This window comes from Heliconius melpomene, chromosome 18 (genome assembly GCF_056956725.1).
Source record: "Heliconius melpomene rosina isolate 202511_hmr_F chromosome 18, ASM5695672v1, whole genome shotgun sequence".
Classification (NCBI taxonomy): Eukaryota; Metazoa; Arthropoda; class Insecta; order Lepidoptera; family Nymphalidae; genus Heliconius; species Heliconius melpomene.
Genome location: NC_140406.1, coordinates 12735399 through 12758009, shown reverse-complemented (window position 1 = coordinate 12758009; position 22611 = coordinate 12735399). Strand labels below are relative to the sequence as shown.

The window sequence follows — 22611 nt, the reverse complement described above, 5'->3', positions numbered from 1 at the left end:
ATATTATCATTTGTTTATTTTAGTAATAATTTAAATGTTAATTTACCTTTATAATAATAAAATATATGAATCAATTAATATTGAGCTTATCATTACTCAAAACAATTTTATCTTTCAGGTTGCGGCTACGAACCTCAATGTATCCACAGTAAGAAACAAACCCACTACCATTGTCTACAGTGTGGATTCGCTGTTCTCGGTCTCTCACAGATGACGTCACATAAGTACAAACACCAGGAAGCGAACCTTGGGCCTTCCACTAGTGCGATTAATTGACAATGCCAAGCCAGAAAACATACGAAATTGACTGCTATGTATTAAAATATTCGTTCAAAATATAAGAAATGTGATTCTTAAAAATGTTTAAACTTATTTGAATAATAATCAAAAGTAACAAAAATATATACATTTATAATATAGGATTTACTAAATAATTGACAAAAATTACATAATTATAAATTATATTATCAATAATGAATGCGAAGAAAGAAATCGGAACTAGAATGTTCCCTTGTGGTACTCCAAAATATATCGACAAATATTTATTATATAGTCCTTGAAATTGTGCCTTAGATGCAAAATAGTTTCTGACATTAAATTTTAAGAAGGCAACGTTGTGCCAAAATATGTATACACGAAAAGATTGATTAAAAAATTAATTATAAAAAATAGGGAAAAAAAAGAAATCGCGTGGAGTTGTATATACGTTGATCATTTATAAGATGATGTTTTGTGACAACGGTTCAAATGACAAGTGATTTTAGTAATTATAAAGTGTTTCTTCATATTTATCGGATTTGTATTATTTAAATTGTTTTTAAAACAAAACAAAACAAAACAATTTCACAAAAATAATTCTAAATGATTGATGAATATGAAGAAACACTAATTAAGTGCATGTTAAGTGTGTATCCTAAACCCAGACCAATGTAATGATAGTTTATATGAAAAATATTTATATTTATTATTTCCCCATGAAAAAAAAGACATTTTTACGAATAGTATTATTAATTTAGGTTTCGTAAAATAAATGAAGGCAATAAGAAATTGGGTTAAGAACGCCATTTTGTGCCTCGGAAATAATCATGACAATATCGAAAAGTTGAAATGGTTTGCGATGACACCCTAAAGAGATTGTAGTTTCTATAACGCTTTATAAAAGTTCCGTTTTTAAACAAATATACCAATTTATATCTAAAATCATCGTGGACTATTTCAATACATTAGTTTTTACAAGAAATTATTAAGAAAAATAAAAAGAAAATCAAAATATTTAAGATGAAACCGTCAATTTTATAAAATGTAAATAAGATTAGATATATGAGATAAAAGATATGTTAAATTCTAATTGTTATAATTATAATATGAATTTGTATAGAGTATATTGGTCTACAGCAGTAGCTCCGTGTCCATGAGGTAGCCATAAAATGCCATATATCATTTTTTTTTATTAAAAAATAAATTCTATAATCAGATCAGTATTAGATTTTCATAACCTTTGCATTCCTTTTTATTCCCGGATAGTTTTTTCGTTTTCATGTTAGTTTTTAAACAGACATTTATAGACAGACAGACTGTTACATGTACATGCTCCACGGTTTTATATTGAGATATTATTACTGTTACCTTAGGAATTGTAAAAAAACTTTTGTTACTATATTATAATTGCTAATTGAAAATCATAACTTATTATCTATTTCTCTATGTAGTTCATGTGAATTATAAAAAAAATACTTATTTAATATATTCTTTTTTATTTTCAACTATGAAATCAATAGGTTTTTATTATAGTAAGTATTAAGTTCGTCAATTTAAAAAATTACACTAATCTTATGGTAACAGTACTGTATCTACCATTCCTAGCTTGTATCAGTATTTTGTATAGAATAAGCCCTCCTCTATCGTTCCTAAACACAACTAAAAATACAATTATTTTAGTAATATCATCATTCATATTATTTTCTTTGTTAGTTTCTGTCCTTAATGATAAAGGCCGTGCCATATATTTAGTCATCATCAAGTTATCTATACTTTTATTTTACACTAGTGAGTGTTCATTGTAGAACAATTTACTTATTAATTTTATTTTCCTTTAAATTTGCAAGTATATTCGTGTACAAAACATTATTTTACTTAATTATTAATTTCTTTAGCATTTTTATTTTCATTTTCAATTGTATTTAAATGGTTTTGTTCATGAAAATACTCAGGTATTATGAAAACTTTTTAAATTCTCAAACTTTGCAATACTTTTATCCGTTGTTATCTTTGTTACGTTATCTAATTTTATGTTCGCGTTTTTCTTTATATTATTTTTCCTATCATTTACGTTTCATTTCACATTTATTACTCGTGTATTTATGTATTTAGTATTAAATAGTGTAAATTATTATTAATTAAATTAATTTAATTTTGCTCTATCGATTACAGTATCTGGATTGTTTATTAAAGTAAAGTGTTTAAGTGGTATTATTATGTTGCGTACAAAATGCCTTTACATATAAATACCCTTGTATCTGAATCGAATTACTACTATAGCCGTTTGTTTGAGATTACAATCGATTGGTATGAAAAATAGTTTAGTGTTGTTTACCTCATGAGTTTTAGGTATTAAATGAGAATATATAATGATTTTATCGTTTTCTTTATCAAATCCTACATCCTACATTTTAAATAACTTGTTTCTTTTATTTATTTACTGCATTGATATTTCCCAATTATTATTTAATAATCATATAAAATTAACTTAAAAATATAATTAACAAATTGACTTTTCAAAAAAATAAGTCAGTTATCAATTGATTTTATCTTCATACTCTCAAAACGATGTTTCAATTAAAAAATTGTCAACTTCAAAACTGTCATGACACACTCTAACAAGCACCTACAAAAGTTGAAAGCCCTACAAACGTTTCTATGAACCTCCCGAGTCAATTACCTAAAGCCTATTAGCACTCTGTCAGTCCGTCCGATTGACATCAACCCATTCAGTGTTGAGTGCAAATTGATTTATCCATAGACTATGGCACATCTGACGATGGCTTTCTGCTGGTAACCTACATTACCTACATAAAAGATGAAAGTTTTGTATTAAAGTGCGAACTAAACAGGAAATATGTTAATGAGACTGACTGGATTAAAGTTAAATAGTATGTTTGGGTGAATGCGCTTATCTCACGAAATACTGTCATGTAAAATAGAGTTTATTCAGCTTTACACTGTATCTCGCTCATAGCAGGATAGGCAGAGGGAACCTAGTGTTAAGACACTAGGTTCTCTATTATGTATTTCATTTCCTCGAGTGGGAACTGACACAACCAGTCGCGTTTCCAGTCACACACTAGTGCCCACGATTAGCCTTAACTACATATATGGACCGTTTATTTTGAAAGTGGTGTAAGTCCATTTTCTTTTGTTTCGAGAAAATTAAAGGTTAGTATGTCGATGATTATGCAATTTCATTTACCGACCGATTTTAAGTTGTTCAAAATATGGGATTTTTTTGAGAAATTAAACACGGACTAGTTATATATAAAAAAAGTACATTAAATTAAGCATGAATTACGTGATATCTCATTTTTCTCAAAAATGGACTTACACCACTTTCAAAATAAACGGTCCATATATTTGTCTACAAATTATGTACCGACATAAATAAAATAAGCAAAGTAAACTTTATCGTAATCTTATTCTTAGCCTAGTTCCCAAAAATGTCGCTTTATACACCTAACAGGTTCTTTATGTAATAGGTATGTTATATAAAATATTCCAAAATGAAAAGCTCTTCATGTGTTAGCGAAAATTTTTAACATAGGAAAATTTGATTCTTTTTTATTGTAACATATGTAAAGAATAAGGCATAAAAAACCAGTCACTATTTTCCACTTCTCTCCGTATAAAAAGTATATTCGAAATTTACGTTATATTTCGAATATATTTTCTACGTCACACTTTGTATAAGACGTCTACACTAAATACTAAGATTATGAAGCTGAGGAGTTTCTTTGATTGAAAGCACTAATCTCAGGATTACTGTTTCGAATTGAAATATATGTTTGTGTTGGAGAATCCATTTATTGAGTTATTATTATATTACATCACGTTAATCGTTTCAATATTTTCTAGTATCTATATCTGGCATCATATAAATCGCTCTCAAGTCTGAGGTCAGTCTTGAGATGCAATTTCCATTCATTGAAATATAATTTATGAATGAAAATGGTATCTCAAAATGGATTTCAGACTTGAGAGCAGCTATTAAATACGGGCCCCAGAATGTGTCATAGACAAGCTATTTTCATCCACTACTAATATATCCTATCCTATCCTATCCTATATCTTATAAAACAAAGTCGCTTTTCGTGTCTGTCTGAACTTTCTAACTCTTCTTCTTCTAAACCACCCAATGGATTTTTATGCGGTTTCCACCATTAGGTCGAGTATTTCTCAGGGAAGGTTTATATACGAGTATAGTTTATTATTTGTACATTCTTATGTAAATTAACATAAATACGATAAATGTGTATAAAGTCCTACCCGTTGAGACACTTTCGCGCATGCGCTGCTTTAATGGTACATGAAACTACATGAAAATAATGTACTGGAGTATTGTTTCTCTTAACAAGATCTACAAAAAAGTCCGCGATGGCATATTCGTATCGTTTAAGAATAACGTGTAGTGATCATATTTCTGTCTAAAAATTGTAATTTCAATATATTTTTTATTGTGAGGGATATTTTTCCATAATGGTATTAATCCTTATCCTTTAAATTACTTTATTAAATTTCTACGTTAAACGAAGATAAAATTTTCTTTTTAAACTATTTCGAAATTGCAAATAGTTTTAGAGAAAAACGCATTTAATTTTTAACACATCACGCCGTTCACACATCAGCCGTATCGAGTCAAGGTTTACTTATGCCTTACTCTCAGCATATAAATAAGTATATTAGTTACGTTGGCCATTTAATGTAGGACAAAACTGTCTTTTACTGTTTTTCATTTTAATAAGTACTTTAGAAGTTGTTACAATATCAAAAAATCCTTGCTGCGAAACGACTCGCCACTCGCCATGAGTCCGCCGCGCCCGCCTGCCTTACACGCATCGGTGGTTCAGTGGTAGATTGCTCGCCTGCCACGCGGGCGGCCCGGGTTCGATTCCCGGCCGATGCATTCTATTTAATTTTCCTCACAGGCAGCCACGTAGTGCTTGCTTTTCATCAGGGACAAAATACTCTGTTTAGCATTAACCACAAGCTCGAAAAATAAACCCGCCTGCCTTTATAGCAACGAAGATTTAGATGCGTTTGCACGTATTGGCTAATTGGAGTTAAATGTATTATTTCAGCGCGATATATTTGGTTTCATATTTTTTATAGTAGTTATTAGTAGGTAGGTTTTTGGTTTTTATATGAATAATCCAGTAGTAAAAGCGGGCGAAGCCGCAAGAGGGGCGCCAGTATAAAATATATTCATATGTATAATTTCGTTCACCTGAATTACGATTGAACCCAAGACCGTCGCGTATACCCAGATAAGTTTCAACTACGCCATAATATCGTTTAAAATATTAACCTGTATATTTATGGCCAATAATTTGGATATGTGGGCTCGTATATAAGCTCCATACTACGTACTTGACGAAAACGTAACATTCCGGATGGCGGTCATTGTCCATTGATGTGTCGAAAGCCAGAACGTGTCGAAATTAATTTAACTTTTTAGTACAAGTAAAATTTATGTTGTTACTTTTCATTTATAAATAAATTCTTAGTGTTTCAGTATCAAATGACAAGAATGCGAAAACCTTATCAAAATACTTCCCTCTCAAAATACTACCCTCTAAAGGAAGAAAGGTCCTCGAATGGCGACCACGTCTCGGCAAAAGGAGTACAGGCCGCCTTCCAACCAGGTGGACCGACGACCTTAAGAAGACAGCGGGAACCCGCTGGATTCAAAGGGCGCAGGACCGGACGGAGTGGCGAGCATTGGGGGAGGCCTATGTCCAGCAGTGGACCTTAAAAGGCTGATGGATGGAAAGGAAAAAATAATATATTTTACTTATATTTACTAAACAAAGATATTCTTAGTAGGTACAGACAAAGGTATCTCAAATAGTTATTTAAGCTATTATAATTTAAATAATTATTATTTATGAACAGCATTAAATTTACATATGTGAGTGATTTAAAAGGAGGATTCATAGAAACAAATATAACTTCAGAATAACTTTAAAAATATTTCAATTAATGATTAATTGGGTATAATAAATAAATGATTTCTTTCTTTTGAAAATACCTATGGAAATATCAATATACATTTTTTTCTTGACATTATCACAAAATTGAAAGCACAATCTTAAAAATTGTAATTATTAATTAAATTAAATAAGCTAGTTGGAAGACAGTTGTTGTTAATATAAAAATCTAAATATTATGTCTAAACTAAATAATCTCTCAAAACTAAATAAACTTGAACTTGTGGACAAGTTCAATTTACAACACGCATACATGTATAATTTAAGTCATATTTAACGATGCTTTCCGTAGCTATTATTTTCCAAAAAAAAAATAGTAATCCATTTGAAGTAAATTTTCGACACCAGACATGCTACCACTATCATTGGAAACCACACTCGCCTGAACCAGCGCGATCGATACACGCCTGCGCCGTACCGGCCGCAATATTGAATGGATCATTCATAGCGCAACTGGTGCCTTAAGAATGAATTCTAGGTTGAATGTACATTTATATATATATATATCAGTTTGTATGTATGTACATGTACATTTGTAACGTAGGCGACGGCCCCAAATTCTTATATTTTGTACGTTGTTTCAGTTTGGTTTCTTAATATCTGTATAGATTTGGACTTCTCTGGTGTTTTTTTGAGGATTTTTCATTGATTTGTATGTGATTTTTTGGTTCAAATATATCATTATTTTGGGACATTGTGAGAATATCATCTGGGATGAAATAGATATTTAATTTAATGAGTAGGCAGAGAGAATGTTGTTATAGATTTTTATATTATGCAATTTACCGAGCAAAGAGTGTTGTGCTTTTTTAACTGTTTGATAGAGACATTTATGCTAACAGCTTTTGGCCTTTATTGTGCATTCATTCATAATGGATATTTAGAGGGCTTTGTGTCATATTTTCCATACATGGCGTGTTGAGTGGCTGAATACAATGCCCCATTTTGTCTCCCAGGGCGAGGGAACGGAAATGTAAGAATATTTCTAAAATACTTCTAATTTTTTATGAAAAACGCTAAATTATTATTATTTTTACGACTTTTCAGGATTGGAAAAACGCGTCTCCAAGAAAACTACTCATCCACACATAAATATTGGCAATACTAATTAAAATTTAAATGTAAACCAATATACTCGTACACGAATCTTTATTGGTTATGAGGCAGAGGAAATGTAGTGTAAAGACACTCCCCACTCAACCCACCCCGTTTTTCAAAATACTGTGTTATCACGGTGGCCACAGCATAATTCCAGGTTAAATGTAATCTGTGAAAACTCTGTAAATAACATTACTTATAGGCTAATGCCTATTTATAGTTCTGGACGTATATTGTTACGTCCCTCCCAATTATACGGACTAGGCAACAGTCCAAATTGGATATTGTTATTTGATGGATCAACTCTCATACTTTACTAGAGAAAAACTATTACATCTACCTTAACCATGTTGGATTGAGTACTTCATGAAATCTGAAATCTTTTCTACTATTATAAATCTAAAGAGTTTGGTTAAACGCGTTAATCCCAGGAACTACCAGGAACAAATTGAAACATTATTTTAGTAGTGGATAGTCCATTAATCGAGGAAGGCTGTAGATTATAACATCACGTCAAACGTTTCGAAGTAAATCATTGTAGGTACCTGCAGTCAAGTCTCATGCCTCTTTACTAGAGCAAGGAATCGAAAACATTAAATATTTAATTTCCTCCAGTGGCTATCGAATCTGCGCAATGACGGCGTCAGACTACCTTTTAAGAGCTTAAATAAAACTTCAACCGGAATCAGAATTTGGAATCATCTATAGACGACATTACGATAAAACTTTAAAAAACATTTTTCTAAAAAACTTTTTTCGCAATATTTTATAGAAAACTCATAAAAGTCATAAAGACCCACAATTATCAATGCATTATTCTAATAGATGGAATAACTTAGCATAAAATGATTTTATAATATTTAACCTTAAAGAAAGACGATATTAGCATTTTTTCATTGAAATATAGGTGGTTATAAAGATATTTCAATTTAACTTCTCGCTTTCATTTCCTCGCTCTGATAATAGGAAAATGAGTGACGTTGAGATGTACCACCTAACATACAATGGGATGGCGGTGTGTGGAGAACGTAGTGTTTTAACACTAGGTTCCTTAATAATAATAATAATAATAACTCTTTATTGTACACCCAAGAAAAGACACAAAAAATACAATAACATTATATAAATGTACAAAAGGCGGCCTTATTGCTTAATAGCAATTTCTGCCAGGCAACCTTAAGGCAGAGGACATAGCAAATTAAGATAGGGGTAGGGTGCAAAAAAAAATATAATTAAGGGTATAAAATAAATAAGAATATATTTACCATAAATAACACATACAAAGCATACGTAAATAAAAATAAAATAGCCGTATCAATATATATACATACAAATACATACACATATACATATAAACTACATACATACATAGATAAAGATAAGAACTAAATGGTAAGAATAAAATGTGTAATGGCAGAGAGAAAAAAAAAAGAAAAAGAACCTAAGTCTTAAAGTGACATAAAGTGTAACTTTAAACGACGCTTGAAGGTTAGAAATGTTTTGGCATTTCTGACCACTAAAGGAAGGGCGTTCCACAACCTACACGCTGTTACAGTAAATGAACTGCTGTAGAAGGAAGAAGTGTGAGAAGGTATTTTGAGGATAAGATTACGTTCAGAGCGAAGAGAGCGAGAATGTGTCTCGCCCAAAAACTCAAAACGTTCTTTAAGGTAAGGAGGCGAAATTGGATTGAACAGAATACAGTAAAGAAGATGAAGGATGTGAGTATTCCTGCGAAGGCGGATAGGGAGCCACTTGAGTTTTTTACGGAAATCAGAGATGTGATCAAATTTGCGTAGGCCAAATATGAACCGAATACATAAATTTTGAATACGCTCAAGTTTATTTAATTGCTCCTCTCTTAAGTCAAGATAGCAAGTGTCAGCATAATCAAGAATCGGTAGAAGGAGAGTATTTGCTAACGAAATCTTAGTAAGTATAGGAAGAAAATTACGCAAACGTCTAAGAGAACCTAAGGATGCAAATATCTTTCTGCTAACCTCACTTACCTGTGAATCCCAAGACATATTATTATCCAGAGTGATACCAAGATCTTTTACAGTTTTGCTGAATGGTATAATGTCACTATTAATAAGTACGGGTGGTAAAGTCGATACATCTATTTTTGAAATAAGTTTTGAACTACCAATTAAAATCAGTTGAGTTTTTTTTGAGTTAAGATGTAGACCAAATGACTTACTCCAAGAAGATATACTCTCCAAGCTATTGTTAATGTCCTTGATTGCGGTGGGTAAGTCCGATATATTAGCTTGATTGTATATCTGCAAATCGTCTGCATATAAATGGTAGAGAGAAGAAATAGTATCAGAAATAGTATTAATAAACATAGAAAATAGCAAAGGAGACAACACGCCACCCTGCGGAACACCAGCAACGACAGGAGTCCAATCAGAGTACGAATCTTGTATTCGCAAACGTTGCCGACGTCCGTACAGGTATTCACGAAGCCAGTTAATTGCATCAGGAGATATGTTAAGTGACTTTAAAGTAGCCAGCATGATATCAAAGTCAACGGAGCCAAAGGCATTGCTGAAGTCCAGCAACGCCAAGACTGTGACTTGTTGCCTATCCATGCCAGAACGAATGTCATCAGTAATTTTTACTAATGCCGTTGTCGTACTATGACCAGGACGGAAACCGGATTGCAAAGGGTTCATAAGGTTACGTTGGTAAAGGAACTGAGTGAGTTGGGTCTGAATTAAGCGCTCAAGGACTTTGGATAGGAAAGGAAGAATAGAAATAGGACGGTAATCAGAGAAATCAACAGGATTAGGTTTTTTGGGTAAAGGAATTATTTGTGCATCTTTCCATATTGAAGGAAATTGCTTTGAGCATATAGAGTGATTAAATATACATGTAATTACAGGTAATAAGATATCGAGGATGAGACTGATCATTTTGCGACTAATGCCGTCAGCACCGACAGCATCAGATTTAGTGGCTAAAATTGTCTTCTTAACATCACTTTCTGCAAATAAACTAAAGAAAAAACTAGGAACACCTGGAGTGGATAAAGCATTAAGATGGTTAATAGTAGATAATTTTGTTGCGTTATTAATAACACAGGAAGAAGAGAAATGTCTATTAAGTTCATTTAAATTGATATTCTTGGGATTTATAAATTGTTTCGCTTTTCCAACTCCGATAGATTTTAAAAAATTCCAAACTTTATATGAGTCTTTTTCCTCTATTACAGATTTGTGTATATGGCGTCGTTGGTTATCTCTACACATCATATTACAGCGATTGCGAGCTTTATTGTAATTTTGCCGATTGGTATCATTAGGATTTTCTTTGAATTTCATTTTAGCAGTATTCTTTTTATGTTGCAGCTTTTTAATTTTGTCTGTTAGCCAAGGAGCAGGATAATGTTTTATTCGTACGGGACGCAATGGAGCATGATGATCATATAATTTTAATATGTGCGAATTGAAAAGAGCCAGCTGATCATCAGCTTCAGTACAGATTAGTACACTCGACCAATCGATTGCAGCCGCGTCCTCACGCAAGCAATTTAAATCTATACCACCAAAATTACGTTGCAGAAGGATTCTTGATTTAGCTTTAGGGGGCCTAATTTTATAAGATAAATATATGAGATCATGGTAAGAGAATGCTAAGGCAGGATATTGGCCATGTTTTTCAACATGGTCAATAGAAGAAACAATCATAAGATCAAGTAATGAGGGAACGCAGTTAGGGAAGTTATGAGTAGCGGATAGGGGGAGTAGATGTAAGTTAGCACCATCGACTATAGATTTTAAGCGGGACGAACGATGATTTTTCTTCAACATACAAGTATTAAAGTCGCCCATTATAATAGTGTGATCGTAGGAAGGTTTATAGTTTTCTAGCAGGGTTTCAAATGATAAAAAGTAATCGACCGCAAGGTTAGGGTTATAGTAAACACCAAGAAGAATCTTAGTATGAGTAAAGCAGACTTCAATAAGGAGATGTTCTGGACCAGAGCTTGGGTCACTTTTGGAAAAGTCTACTAAGCTATAAGGAATGTGTGTGCGTAGATAAATGGCAACGCCACCTCCTACTCGACCTATACGATCGTTACGGATCAAATGAAACCCGGGTAGTAAATAAGAAGCCGAAGGGAGGCATGGTTTTAACCATGTCTCTGTTACTAGAATAGCATGTACATTATTATTGTTGAAAGAAGATAAGAAATCTGGGAAGTGTGCAGGAATACTTTGCGAGTTCAAATGAATAATGTTAAAATTTTTCAGTACGTCTGAGAAATTTGAATCTAATGTTTCACTTAGCGTGGGGATACTTAGAAAGCTGTCATTACTGCTTAATCCATCAGAAATAGCCGAAAAGGAAAGGAAAGAATCGTTGGAAGTATTAATGTTGATTGCCATTATAAGTATGAGGGAAATATATAAATAATAAATAAGTTATATAAAATAAATAAATAAATATAAATAAATAATAAATAACAAAATATGAATAAAAATAAAATAAGATAAAAATAATAATAATTAAAAAAAAAAAAATACAAATGTAAAAAGTATAACGATAACCCGTTTTAGCTTCTAAATTTGCTAAACCACCCGCTAGTTGGAAAGAGAAACCAAGAAAGAAAAATAAAAACAAAACAAATAAAAAAAGTAAAAATTAAATAAAAACAATATAAACATTTCCATGTGTACCATGAACACAAAGAAATATGATTAGTAAGAACAAAACTTATATATAAAAAAAATACTTAATAAATAATTTAAAAAATAAATAAATAAAAATAATGTATGACAGAAAAAAAAAAACAAGCACAATTATAAATTAATGACAATTACAAAAGAAGAAATATAATAAAAAAATAAACACTAATGAGAAAATTCTTTAACCAATAAATAAAATATGAGACAACAGCCAGCAGTATAATGCTATGGTAGCCTATTATATTCTGTCATACATTATTAATACTTTCTTAAGCGTTACATGTTACTTTAAACAATGACAGATCTTAATGCAGTGTAACAAAACATTTGATATAAGAAATATAAGAAATAAGTATAAAGTACAAAAATTAAGTAACAGAAAGAGAAAAAAGAAAAAAAGAAAAAAATAGAAAAACAGAGACTCAAATCATAATAAACTTAGATAATCTTTTATAACTAGGCACATGTAACTTAAAATATAAAAAAAAAGAACAGTGAAAATACAACAAAAAATAAATAAATAAAATAATATAACAGTTATAATGAGTACACAGTTACTTCTTCACCACTCGCTTACATCTTTGGACTGCTATTTTATTATTGGGGCACATTGGAGCAGCAACAGTGTCCGGCACTACTGGTGGAGGTGGTGGAGGTGACCTTGACGGAGCGACGGGTATGCTTTGAAGTTCAGAGATGCACTCAACTCGATAACGCAATCCATTGGGGGCAATTACGTTGATGGAACCATCCCGCGTCCAGCACTTCCCTACACCAAAACGTTGTCTTGCTAGCATGAATACGTCGTGACGGTTTTTTGTCAGGAATTCAGAAACAGTGATACCTGAACCTTTCAGTTTAGTTTTCGAAAGCCAGACACTATGGCGCACATGCGCATTAGAGAATTTAACTACTATTGGTCTGGGTTTATTTCCAAGCGCACGACCCAACCGATACGCGGTTTTAATGTTTGAAGGGGCAAAATCGGCCACGTCCAGATTTTTCACTACTAAATTAGTAACGAGGCTGTCAATCATTTCAGTTTTTTTTTCTTCGACTCCATGGAAGAGGAGCATTTTGCTTCTTCTAGACATCTGGATACGGTCAACATTCCGCGCCAAGACTTCCACCTGTTTTTGCAACGTAGTCAGTGCAGTGTGGATAAATTTTTTGAAGGAATTAAAATCAGTTGCCAACGATGTAATTGTGGTTGGAGAAGCAGATTTGTTCAAATCTTGTTGGAACTCCTGCATTCTAGCATCAAACATCTCAGTCATAGCAGTTATAGACTCCTTGAGTGCGTCCATTGTATGACGTGACTTTGTTAAAAGGAAACACAATAATTCACAGGGAATTTATAGTAGGATAACACTAGCGGTAGGTTTATTTACTTCACAAGCACATAAGTCACATTAAAATATTCGTAAATATAATAAAAAACAATAATGAATGAAGAGCTCGAAAATCTGATGTTGACTTATTCACACCTACCCTCGAATCCCTCGAATCCTTCCTCCATTTTCCATCCTTCTGTGTTAAGTTAAAAAATAAAACAATTTCGTAACGCATGATCGGAATTGCATGTTAAGTGATGGAACTTTGTGCGAAAAGATAAGCATTTCGATTTCAAATATGGTCATAACATCTTCTTCTTCCTCTTAGCATTAATAGCGGCATTTACCAAGTTCTGAGGGAAATTTACGAACTAAAACTAAGTTTTATTAAGGTTTTTAATTTAAAGAGCTTATACGGTTGCAAGCTTTCTGAATGAAAATGCAATAAGAATGTTAACTTTTTCTGGGTCGGAAGGATTTTACAAAAAAACCGTCACCGTTGACACCGTCATAGCTCACTGCACGTGATGGTTGCAACTTCAATTCCATTTTATTGCATCCATAACAATTAGGCGATACCTAAAGCCATAACAATCAAAAATCAATAAAAAAAGAAGACAAATACAAAAAAAAATCTAAAATTAGAAGAATATCTATAAAAATACGTATCATAAATACGATAGATCGAGTGGTCGAAATGCAAATGAAAGTCTCCATATAATGGAGATATCACTCCTTGCCTACATGTCCGGTGTAATACAGTTGCAATCATAGGCCAGGGGGTACATGATCAGTATTATATCACCCAAGTATTGCCGTTTTGGTCACTTAAGTTATATTTAGGCTATTAAGTTGCAAAATTAAAAATATAATAATAAGAATATTGATAAGTTTAAAAAATATATTTTTTATTTAGCTATCATTGTAGTTTTTCTAATAGATCTTACACAAGTTTTGTAGTATTAAAAAAAATATATTTTTTAATTTTAAGTACATATTCTCACTTACTTACTTACTTAATTACTACGACGTCAAATATGTAGCAGCATTGACGTCATAGCCATTAACTTTAACATACAAAACTAAAGTAGACAAAGACGGATGAACGACTTTTCTATATCTATGTATATAAAATATACGTGTAAGTGAAAAAAAAATATACCAAGCCCTAGACTATACCACAATATTATATAACCTCGAGGCAATATCACAGCATATAATAAATATCGATGATTGCACTCCTTGTGGACTCACAGTTGTTTGTTTTATAGAAACAATAGATTATGTTTGTGCAGTAAATATAATATAATACATATACATTACTAGTGGACCCGAACGCGCCTACGCCCGCTTGAACTATACGAATATTTATTAAATAAATTTATGAAATTATTTTTAATAGAGAGATGCGTTAAGCAAGCTCATTTTGGGTGACGTTTTGTAACAACAAACTTTGCAAATCGTTGCTTAGCAACAGTCGCATAGCGATGGTTGTTATTAACATGGCGGAATAAATTGCATGTCAAATTAATAAATATTTTAATATATTGGTATATATCGAAAATATTACAAATATGACAAAAAAAGTATCCTATGTTCATCCCGAGACCCTCAAGACCCTGTATATGAGTATTATATCACAATTGAAAAAAAATTGAATTTGCGGTTTAGCCCTGATTGCGTAAAAGACAGACAGACAGAGTTACTTTCGAATTTATAATATAGGTATGGATATATGAGGGATAGGGAAAAATGTATTTTAATTTATAAAAAAATAATTATATATGAATATATAATTAATATGAAGAGAGGCCGTCACACCTGCCGCACAAAGGGACTGTACAAAATCGATGGTTGTAGGTTTGATCCCCGAAGAAGGCGGAATATGGGTAAAGTAGTGTTTGAACACTAGGTTTCCTCCTACACTGATATGTGTAAAAGCAACATGAAGCTGGTAAATTACATTTTACACTTTCACGAGAGTGTCGATGAAATATTTTTAAAAACCTCTTTAAAGTTTCGATTCAATTAACGTGGGCGACGCGACGCCGCAGTTATTCCTTTAAAATAAAAAGAGTAAAGTTCGTAAGTGAACTGAAATCGATGCTTATTACGTTGTATAAGGTCTGCAGAATAAATATGTTATGGGTACCTATTTATATCCTTGTATGAGATTATTTAATAAATCTAATACTTTTTTGTCGCTTTTCTTCCTTTATATCTTAGAATTAGATGTATTTCAAATATTTAATGAGTATATGAGTATCATGGCGGGGCACAAGCGTGCGATTAGTGTCACATTTAGATGTGGGTTCGATCCCTACTCGAGAAGATGAAACATTTATTTAAATTAACTTTTCATAGTCTCCACAAACGGAGTTTTAACCTACCGCTCGAAATATTAATAAGCCTAATACAATTTTTTTTTTCCAAAAATGAAAAAGTTTTTTTTTTTTTGAAACAAAATAAATAATAAAATTATAGGCAGAGAGAACTTTTGACCAAAATTCAGACATTACGTATTAAGTTGTGAACTGCACGTTGCGTTTTATTAGAACAAAATAAAAGAAATCATTCCTCATAAAGGGATTCGAACCCTAAACCAACCGCATTATAGTATTATCACTATTTCTATAGGCCCATTCCTATAACTTCATTTAATATATAAAATTTATAATAATGAACATTAAAAAAAATAATTTATCCGAGCAACAAATAAACCCTTTTCTATTAAAAAATGATAATGAAAGAGATATATAATCTATTTCAATACCGCCATATTGTTTACAGAGCACCGGGCTGTCAAAAATGTTAATTAAATTAGCTTTGGATGGTATCCCAATGTTTACACTCCGGTTGACTGACATTATATTGGATATTAATTTATGTTAAATATTATAAAGGATTTTTTAATAATATTGTCGATTTTATATTTATAAACGCTATATAAAGATAGTAGGAGGTTAGCGTCATTCGTCAATCCCTTATTTGTTTTTGAACAAAAGATATAAGATATTTAATAAAAAATGCTTGTTGAGGTCGTCATGGCGCAGCGACACAGCGTTCTGATTGTAAATGTTGTTTGTAGGCTCAATTCCCACTTGGAGAACTTTCTTCCTACTTTTTAACTTTTCATTTCCCTGCTCTAACATAACAAAGCGCGACGTTGTGATCCCAATAAGAAATATCTCAAGAATTGAGTGCGAGCACAGTGACTTAAATAAAAGACAAGCTAAGAAATCAGCTAAAATAAAAAGCATCCTTATGAACCTACTATTTTAAACAAATCATGTAAAACATTAAAAACGCTAAAAAAGACTTAAATATATTCTATCTAAAAGACACATTAATATGCGAGAGGCAACTCGATGAAATTTGTTGAGGCAACAAAAAAATAATCCCTAAATGGACCATCTGTTAAGCAATTCGAGATTCAGCCTCAACTTCCAAGCCTAAGTTAATTGAAGCTTTTTAAAAATTATATTTTAACCGCTTAAAGCGTTATTTTAATTTGATTTTGAAACCGTCGTTTCCCAACGCCACGCTTTGTCTACTAGAGTGACAACCACACGTAGCGTAGGGCGCCCTCCAGCTCGATGGACCGACGACCTGAAGAAGGTTGCTGGCTTCGACTGGATGCGGAAGGCGGAGGATCGGGAGCTTTGGCGCACCCTGGGAGAGGCCTATGTCCAGCAGTGGACCTGAAAATGCTGATTTGATTGATATCACATTTGCTATTTGTAAGCCCCCTTTAATTTTTAGTTCTGTTTTTTTTTTATATTTGTTTTTATAGCGACAATAAAAGTTACGTTATTACATTATACCTAATGATTTCAATTACCTAACTATCAAGGTTTATGAGAAATAGTCTGGTGACAGACGGACAGACGAACTAGAGTTCTTTCCTATACTCACTATGTTACAGCAGGTACTGTATAATTTGTATTCTTATACATGATTTAGATACCTACCTATAAATATTATTGATGGTGGTGTATCCTATTAAAATAATATTTCCTTTGGTATTTTTTTTACCTTCGTGGACTGCTAAAGCTTTCTAAAGTAAAAAATATATTTCGTAGTTGAATAAACATCGAAAACTTCGCTGACTCAAAGAAGTTTCTGAGAAGAATGTAAAAAAAAGTTTAACAAACTATGTTAAAATAATAAAGTTTAAATTTTAACTTCTCAGGGCGTGACTTGGGATGTTTATTTAATTATTTAAGTTCGAATTGCTTTGTATACGTATTGTACATAAATATCTCTTAGCTACGGCTTCGCCCGCATAGTCAAATAGATATAACTAAGAATTGTGTACGATTCATGACCTATTAAGTCATAATTCTTAGCTTGTTTTCCACTGCGAAATAGAAAATTAAATGATCGAGTAATTCTTAGGCGGGATGAAATCTTTTAAATAAAACGATTACATTTCCGCCAAAAATGAGTTTTATATTTTGTAATTATTTCGCTCCCTGGAACTGAGCGAACTCTTTCTCCTCACTCTCCTCCTCCTCGTCTTTTTCGCTCATAATGGAAATACAAGAAAGCAGTGACCTCGTGCGAGTTCAACGTAGTCCTTAATGAGTCCGCTCCGCTCGCAGTGGAAATCGATAGCTGAGACCGGTTTTTAATATTCCTTCAATTTTAGCATCAATTTTATTATATACATCAACACATGCAAGCATAATAGATATTTTCAGTTAGAATTTATTGATATTATTTGATAGAAAATAGAAAAAATGGAACCTTGATACTATCAATTTTCATCTTTTTTCTACTTTACTTTCAATATAATTCTGCCACTTATTATCTCATTTTTTTTTTATTATTTTTTTTCTAAGCCAATAGTCGTAAAATTGTATCAAATCGACACGACATTTAAAAAGTAAGGCAAGTCTTAAACAATATACTCTTAACTTCTAACCTTTCACTCAATTGCTGAGCTTTATAAAAGCTCAGCTAATTTTCTGAAGGATTTTTAAAATCTCTCATTAAACCTAGCAGTGAAAAGACAGAAGATCTTCGTGTACCCTTTCACATTTCCTTTTAACATAAATACAAGAAGTGAGATGAATATTTCTAAAATTATTTTCTATAGCTTTCATGTAGCAAGATGAAGCTTTCAAAAACGGCTGAAGACTTATATTTACACTTTGACATTCGTATTTGACAGCAAGACGTTATATAATATTTTCTTCCTGCTTAAGAAATATAGTAATGTAGTAGCTATATAATATAGACTTTGAAAAAAAAACAATTGAAATAAACTAATAAATTATTAATATTTTAATATTAATTAATAAATAAATAAAATATTTTAATACATATTTTGGCTATACATATTTTAATATTTGAACAAATACAACCTTGCGATACACAGATATGCCCTTTCGTTGGTAAACCCTAAAAGTAGTTGAACTGTCGATAGACCGCGGTGGAAGTAGTAAACTAAATCTTGATATAAATCGTTTTTTCCCAAGTTGCCGATACGACCCTACGCCCACACGGTTCTAGGTTATACGCTACTTTATATATATATAGCCATATGGAATATAGAATATTATTTTTTTAAGTTTCACTATACTGTAAAAATAAATAAATTTGTTGTCAATACTAAATTGGTATATATTATTTAATTATAAATATAGCATATGTTACAGAAAACCTAGTGTAGACCAGTGCGGTAATGAAAATAATGATCCCCCGAGTGGGAATTGAACCTACAACGTTCAAATTTACAGTTAGTTGTCACACTGCGCCATCATGATCTTCATACGTTTGTTTTAATAATATAGTACTTATTGTAGCTTATTCAAACATAAAAGTTTTATGAAAACCTATACTTTACGATAAAATTGAGCTAATTTTAGTCATGATATTTACGTCATACACGAGTAAGTATATGTTATTGCTAATATTGACAGACTTTCCTGGGCTTAAACATTGTTGGCACAGATAAAAAGGTTAAATAGCAGTGATAACAACTAAAATGGGTGCTTTTTCAATATAAATATCTAAGATATGTATGTCGTTGTTTGGTCAGTGGAGGCAAAGGCTAAGAAGAATTTCGAGAAGGGACTTTTCACTTTGGTCGCAATTCCTAATAGGCGTATATTCCCAAATATGTATTGGATATTTTAAAAAAATATAGTTGGTGTTTAGGACGTCCTGATGCATGGGCACAAGGGTGTGCCTGTAACGTGACAGTTGTCTGTTCGACTTCCACTCGGGAAATACATTTCATACACTCGGGAAATATAAATCATATTTGTTAGTATTTTTATTTCCTCTATTTTTATTTATTTCTTCCTTTATTAGTTAGTAACACTAAGTTCCCCCTGCTTACCCTGCAACATGCGGGATACAGAAATAATCTATTTTTTATAGTTGGTAAAAATCTGTACCTTACAGAATTTTGGTCAATTCATTTTTTATCCTGTTAGTCTATTACAGTAGTACCGATGGGTGGAAATTCATATACCTATATTTCGTTCTATTTTTAGAATTTTTGCTCTGTTGGAAGATATTTACAAAGAGCAAATATGAATAAAAATCCACAATCCGACTACTACAAAATACGGTAATACTTAAGCTGCCTTAAGGCATTGGGGTAACGTCTGAGTAAACGTGTTGGTTGCGGGTTCAACCCCCGCTCGCTAAGATAAATTATTTTAATTCCTCACTCTGACAAACAAAAGCATGACGATGAGGTTTGTCACTCAATCCCCTTTTTCTAGAAGATTAAGCAGAAAGTAGACAAATATAATCCCCAAGACTAAGACCTTAAAATATAATCCCTAAAGCCTTAAAATCTTAATTGGTCATAATATGTGAGTATAATTAAATCTACTATAAATTAAATTCTACTATTAATTAAACTAAGGTTCTTTATATTTAATTACAGTTAAGTAGTAAACCGTCGTTTATAACAGTGTTTACAGCCAATAAATTAATCTTAGGTCAGCGACAGCCGTCCCGAAGCTTATAAAATGTAAGCATCTCAATAAAAAGTCGATAAAATGCTATATGTTGCGTTCAGCTTTTTTTATTTGTTAACACTTATTTGTTAAAATTTACAAATATCTACTTTACTTACATATATATTATGTAAGAAGAAGAAGAAGAAGAAGCAGGAGGATCCTGGGAACCTCCTTCCATTGCTAGCCTAACATCGTCAGTTACTATTAACAAAGTAGTTGTGCTGCAGTCAGCTTAGTAATTACTAAGCTTCCTCGGTGTAACTTGAAACACGAATGAAAAATGGAAAATGAATGCGTGGGAATTTAATTTTCTAGTCACACTTAGTTAAAAGTTTTCTCTAAGAGAATTAAAGACATTTCCTTATATTAAACTAAGGCACTTCACTTCCAAGTCACATCGCCCGCCAACCCCCTGCAATGCTAAAAAAATAATTCCGACGCACAACAATATATCTCGTGGTCGTCGTGGCGCAGGACAAGGGTGTGTAATGCGACGGTTGTGAGTTCGATCCCCATTCGAGGAAAGGAAATATTTATTTAAATTTATATATTTATCCATTTCTTTGCTCTGATGTCTATGCAAAACGCGGCGTTAAGCTCCGACGCTCAACAAGCAATGCCTCCAGAATTCGTTGGAAAGTGGGAAACGGAGTGCTGTGAGATTATAATGATTCTCTTCTTCGTCATATACTATTACTACATATTCTAAATTTCAAACTGGTATTTAAATTATAAAATACTAAAAACTGTATAATACAATAGAAAGATTATATGCATGCAAATGAAACAAAAAAAAATTAAACGGATATTTCAATATCAAAAGTGCTTGAAATACTTTCTAAAAGGTATGGAAAGTAAAATATTAATATCTTCTTTTAATAAGAGCTCTGGAAATAGTATTTTCAATGAAAATTCCGCGGGCGATCTTCAATAAAAACAACGACACGACAGTTGTACTTTACAGATATTGAATTCTGCTTCATTCATGAATGTGCAATGTGCATCTACAAATGTTTTCTATTTTTAATACGTTTTCTTGCTATTTTTAACTATTTTTATTTGTCGTTGACAATGAAGTGATGGTGATAGTGATGGTGAACCTTTCCTCATCAACACACACCACAAGACGCATGGGTTCAAGTGTGTAATGTAAATGTGACACAGTTTTGGGTTCAATCCCCACTCGAGGAAATGAAATATTTATTCAAATTTATATTTTCATTTCTTCGCTCTGGTGTCGAGGCAAAGCGCGGTGTTCAGCTCGGACATTCAACACGCACTGTCTTCAGTATTCGATGGAAAACGAGGCACAGGATAGGATTTTTGTTTTAGTTTTTTTAATTATCTTTATTTTTACCATAACAAAGTTATTTTTACATTTCCATTCACGACTTCCATTCATTCATTCCATTCAAATATATAAATTACCATAATATTTTATCATAATTCAAATTTTCCATACTAAGCAAATTGTCCCATAGTCACGTAAACCCATTGTAAGAACAAGGCTATCGTTAAAAAAAAGTTGTATCAAATATCGTTCACCAAGGCCTACGAATTTCCCTTCGACGCCTACTACGTGCTCCCTTAAGTCATGTTCCCTCTCTATCACTCCCATTGAAGAGCTATATATCTATCCCTTTCATATTACACCCACTCAGCCTACACCTACACGATTTAGCCCCGTTTTTGCCTACCAGGGCAGTTCGTATCACGATCGGGACAAGGAAGCACGTGGAAAATGCTCCGTAAGAATTGACAATAATTTTAAAATCGGTAATGATTTAAATTCTGACAATAATAATATAATAAGACTTTTTTTTGTGAAGTTCAAAGAAATTTTGTGAGACGAGCAAACATTAATAAATAGGTAAGTGGATTTTTTATGCGAGATCTTTTTTACTTGTTGATTGAAAAGGATTTTTGTCAGTTTGTTACTTTAGCACTTCTTTTTTAGTAGTGATAAATTAATTTCTATTTTATATATGGTAATAATACCATACCATTAAATATATATAAAATTGATTCAATTTTAAATTCGACATAAAACAGTTTCTTTAGATTTTTTAACAATATATTTTTTAACATGATTCGTTTAAAGTCGTGTAATTTATTTACTTACATCAATATTTTGTAAAATTATTTTTAAACATAAAGAAATTAGGCATAACATAATACTATGTATATTAAAAAAACATTTTTTTTGTTCGTTTTTTAATTTCATATATATTTTTTAATAAAAAAT

At 31.9% G+C, this 22611-nt stretch overlaps 3 protein-coding genes across 15 annotated transcripts in view; 2 read left to right on the top strand and 1 right to left on the bottom strand.

Moving 5' to 3' along the window:
• Positions 1 to 2631, top strand: part of LOC146529629 (zinc finger protein castor homolog 1-like) — a 78536-nt gene extending 75905 nt beyond the window's left edge. For 6 of the 13 annotated variants that reach the window (XM_085201478.1, XM_085201479.1, XM_085201480.1 and 3 more), the window contains exon 27: positions 119 to 410. In XM_085201478.1, the coding sequence (XP_085057604.1) occupies positions 119 to 276 (158 nt within the window). In that variant the 3' untranslated portion in view covers positions 277 to 410. Of the gene's footprint in view, positions 1 to 118 lie in introns of all 13 variants that reach the window. The other 7 variants (XM_085201486.1, XM_085201490.1, XM_085201488.1 and 4 more) reach the window with 3 other exon arrangements.
• A 3988-nt stretch (positions 2632 to 6619) lies between these two features.
• LOC146529628 (uncharacterized) lies at positions 6620 to 11191 on the bottom strand. The gene is made up of 4 exons (XM_085201959.1): positions 9556 to 11191; positions 9365 to 9474; positions 7463 to 7535; positions 6620 to 6717 (listed from the first exon to the last, which is right to left on the bottom strand). Exons 1-4 carry the CDS (start codon positions 11189 to 11191, stop codon positions 6620 to 6622), a joined length of 1917 nt encoding a protein of 638 aa, XP_085058085.1.
• A 10894-nt stretch (positions 11192 to 22085) lies between these two features.
• The window catches only part of LOC146529626 (uncharacterized), a 54803-nt gene continuing 54277 nt past the window's right edge, over positions 22086 to 22611 (top strand). The window contains exon 1 of the mRNA XM_085201949.1: positions 22086 to 22236. The gene's annotated coding sequence lies outside the window, so the exon portion shown is untranslated. The remainder of the gene's footprint in view (positions 22237 to 22611) is intronic.

Excerpts from the sequence above, each read along its gene's own strand:
- LOC146529628 (XM_085201959.1), bottom strand. The coding sequence starts at position 11,191 with ATGGGCGACTTTAATACTTGTATGTTGAAGAAAAATCATCGTTCGTCC. Across the intron at positions 7,536-9,364 it reads ATATGTCTTGGGATTCACAG|AGTTTTCACAGATTACATTT; the intron begins GTAAGTGAGGTT and ends TGTTATTTACAG. Across the intron at positions 6,718-7,462 it reads ACAGTATTTTGAAAAACGGG|GCACCAGTTGCGCTATGAAT; the intron begins GTGGGTTGAGTG and ends TTCATTCTTAAG.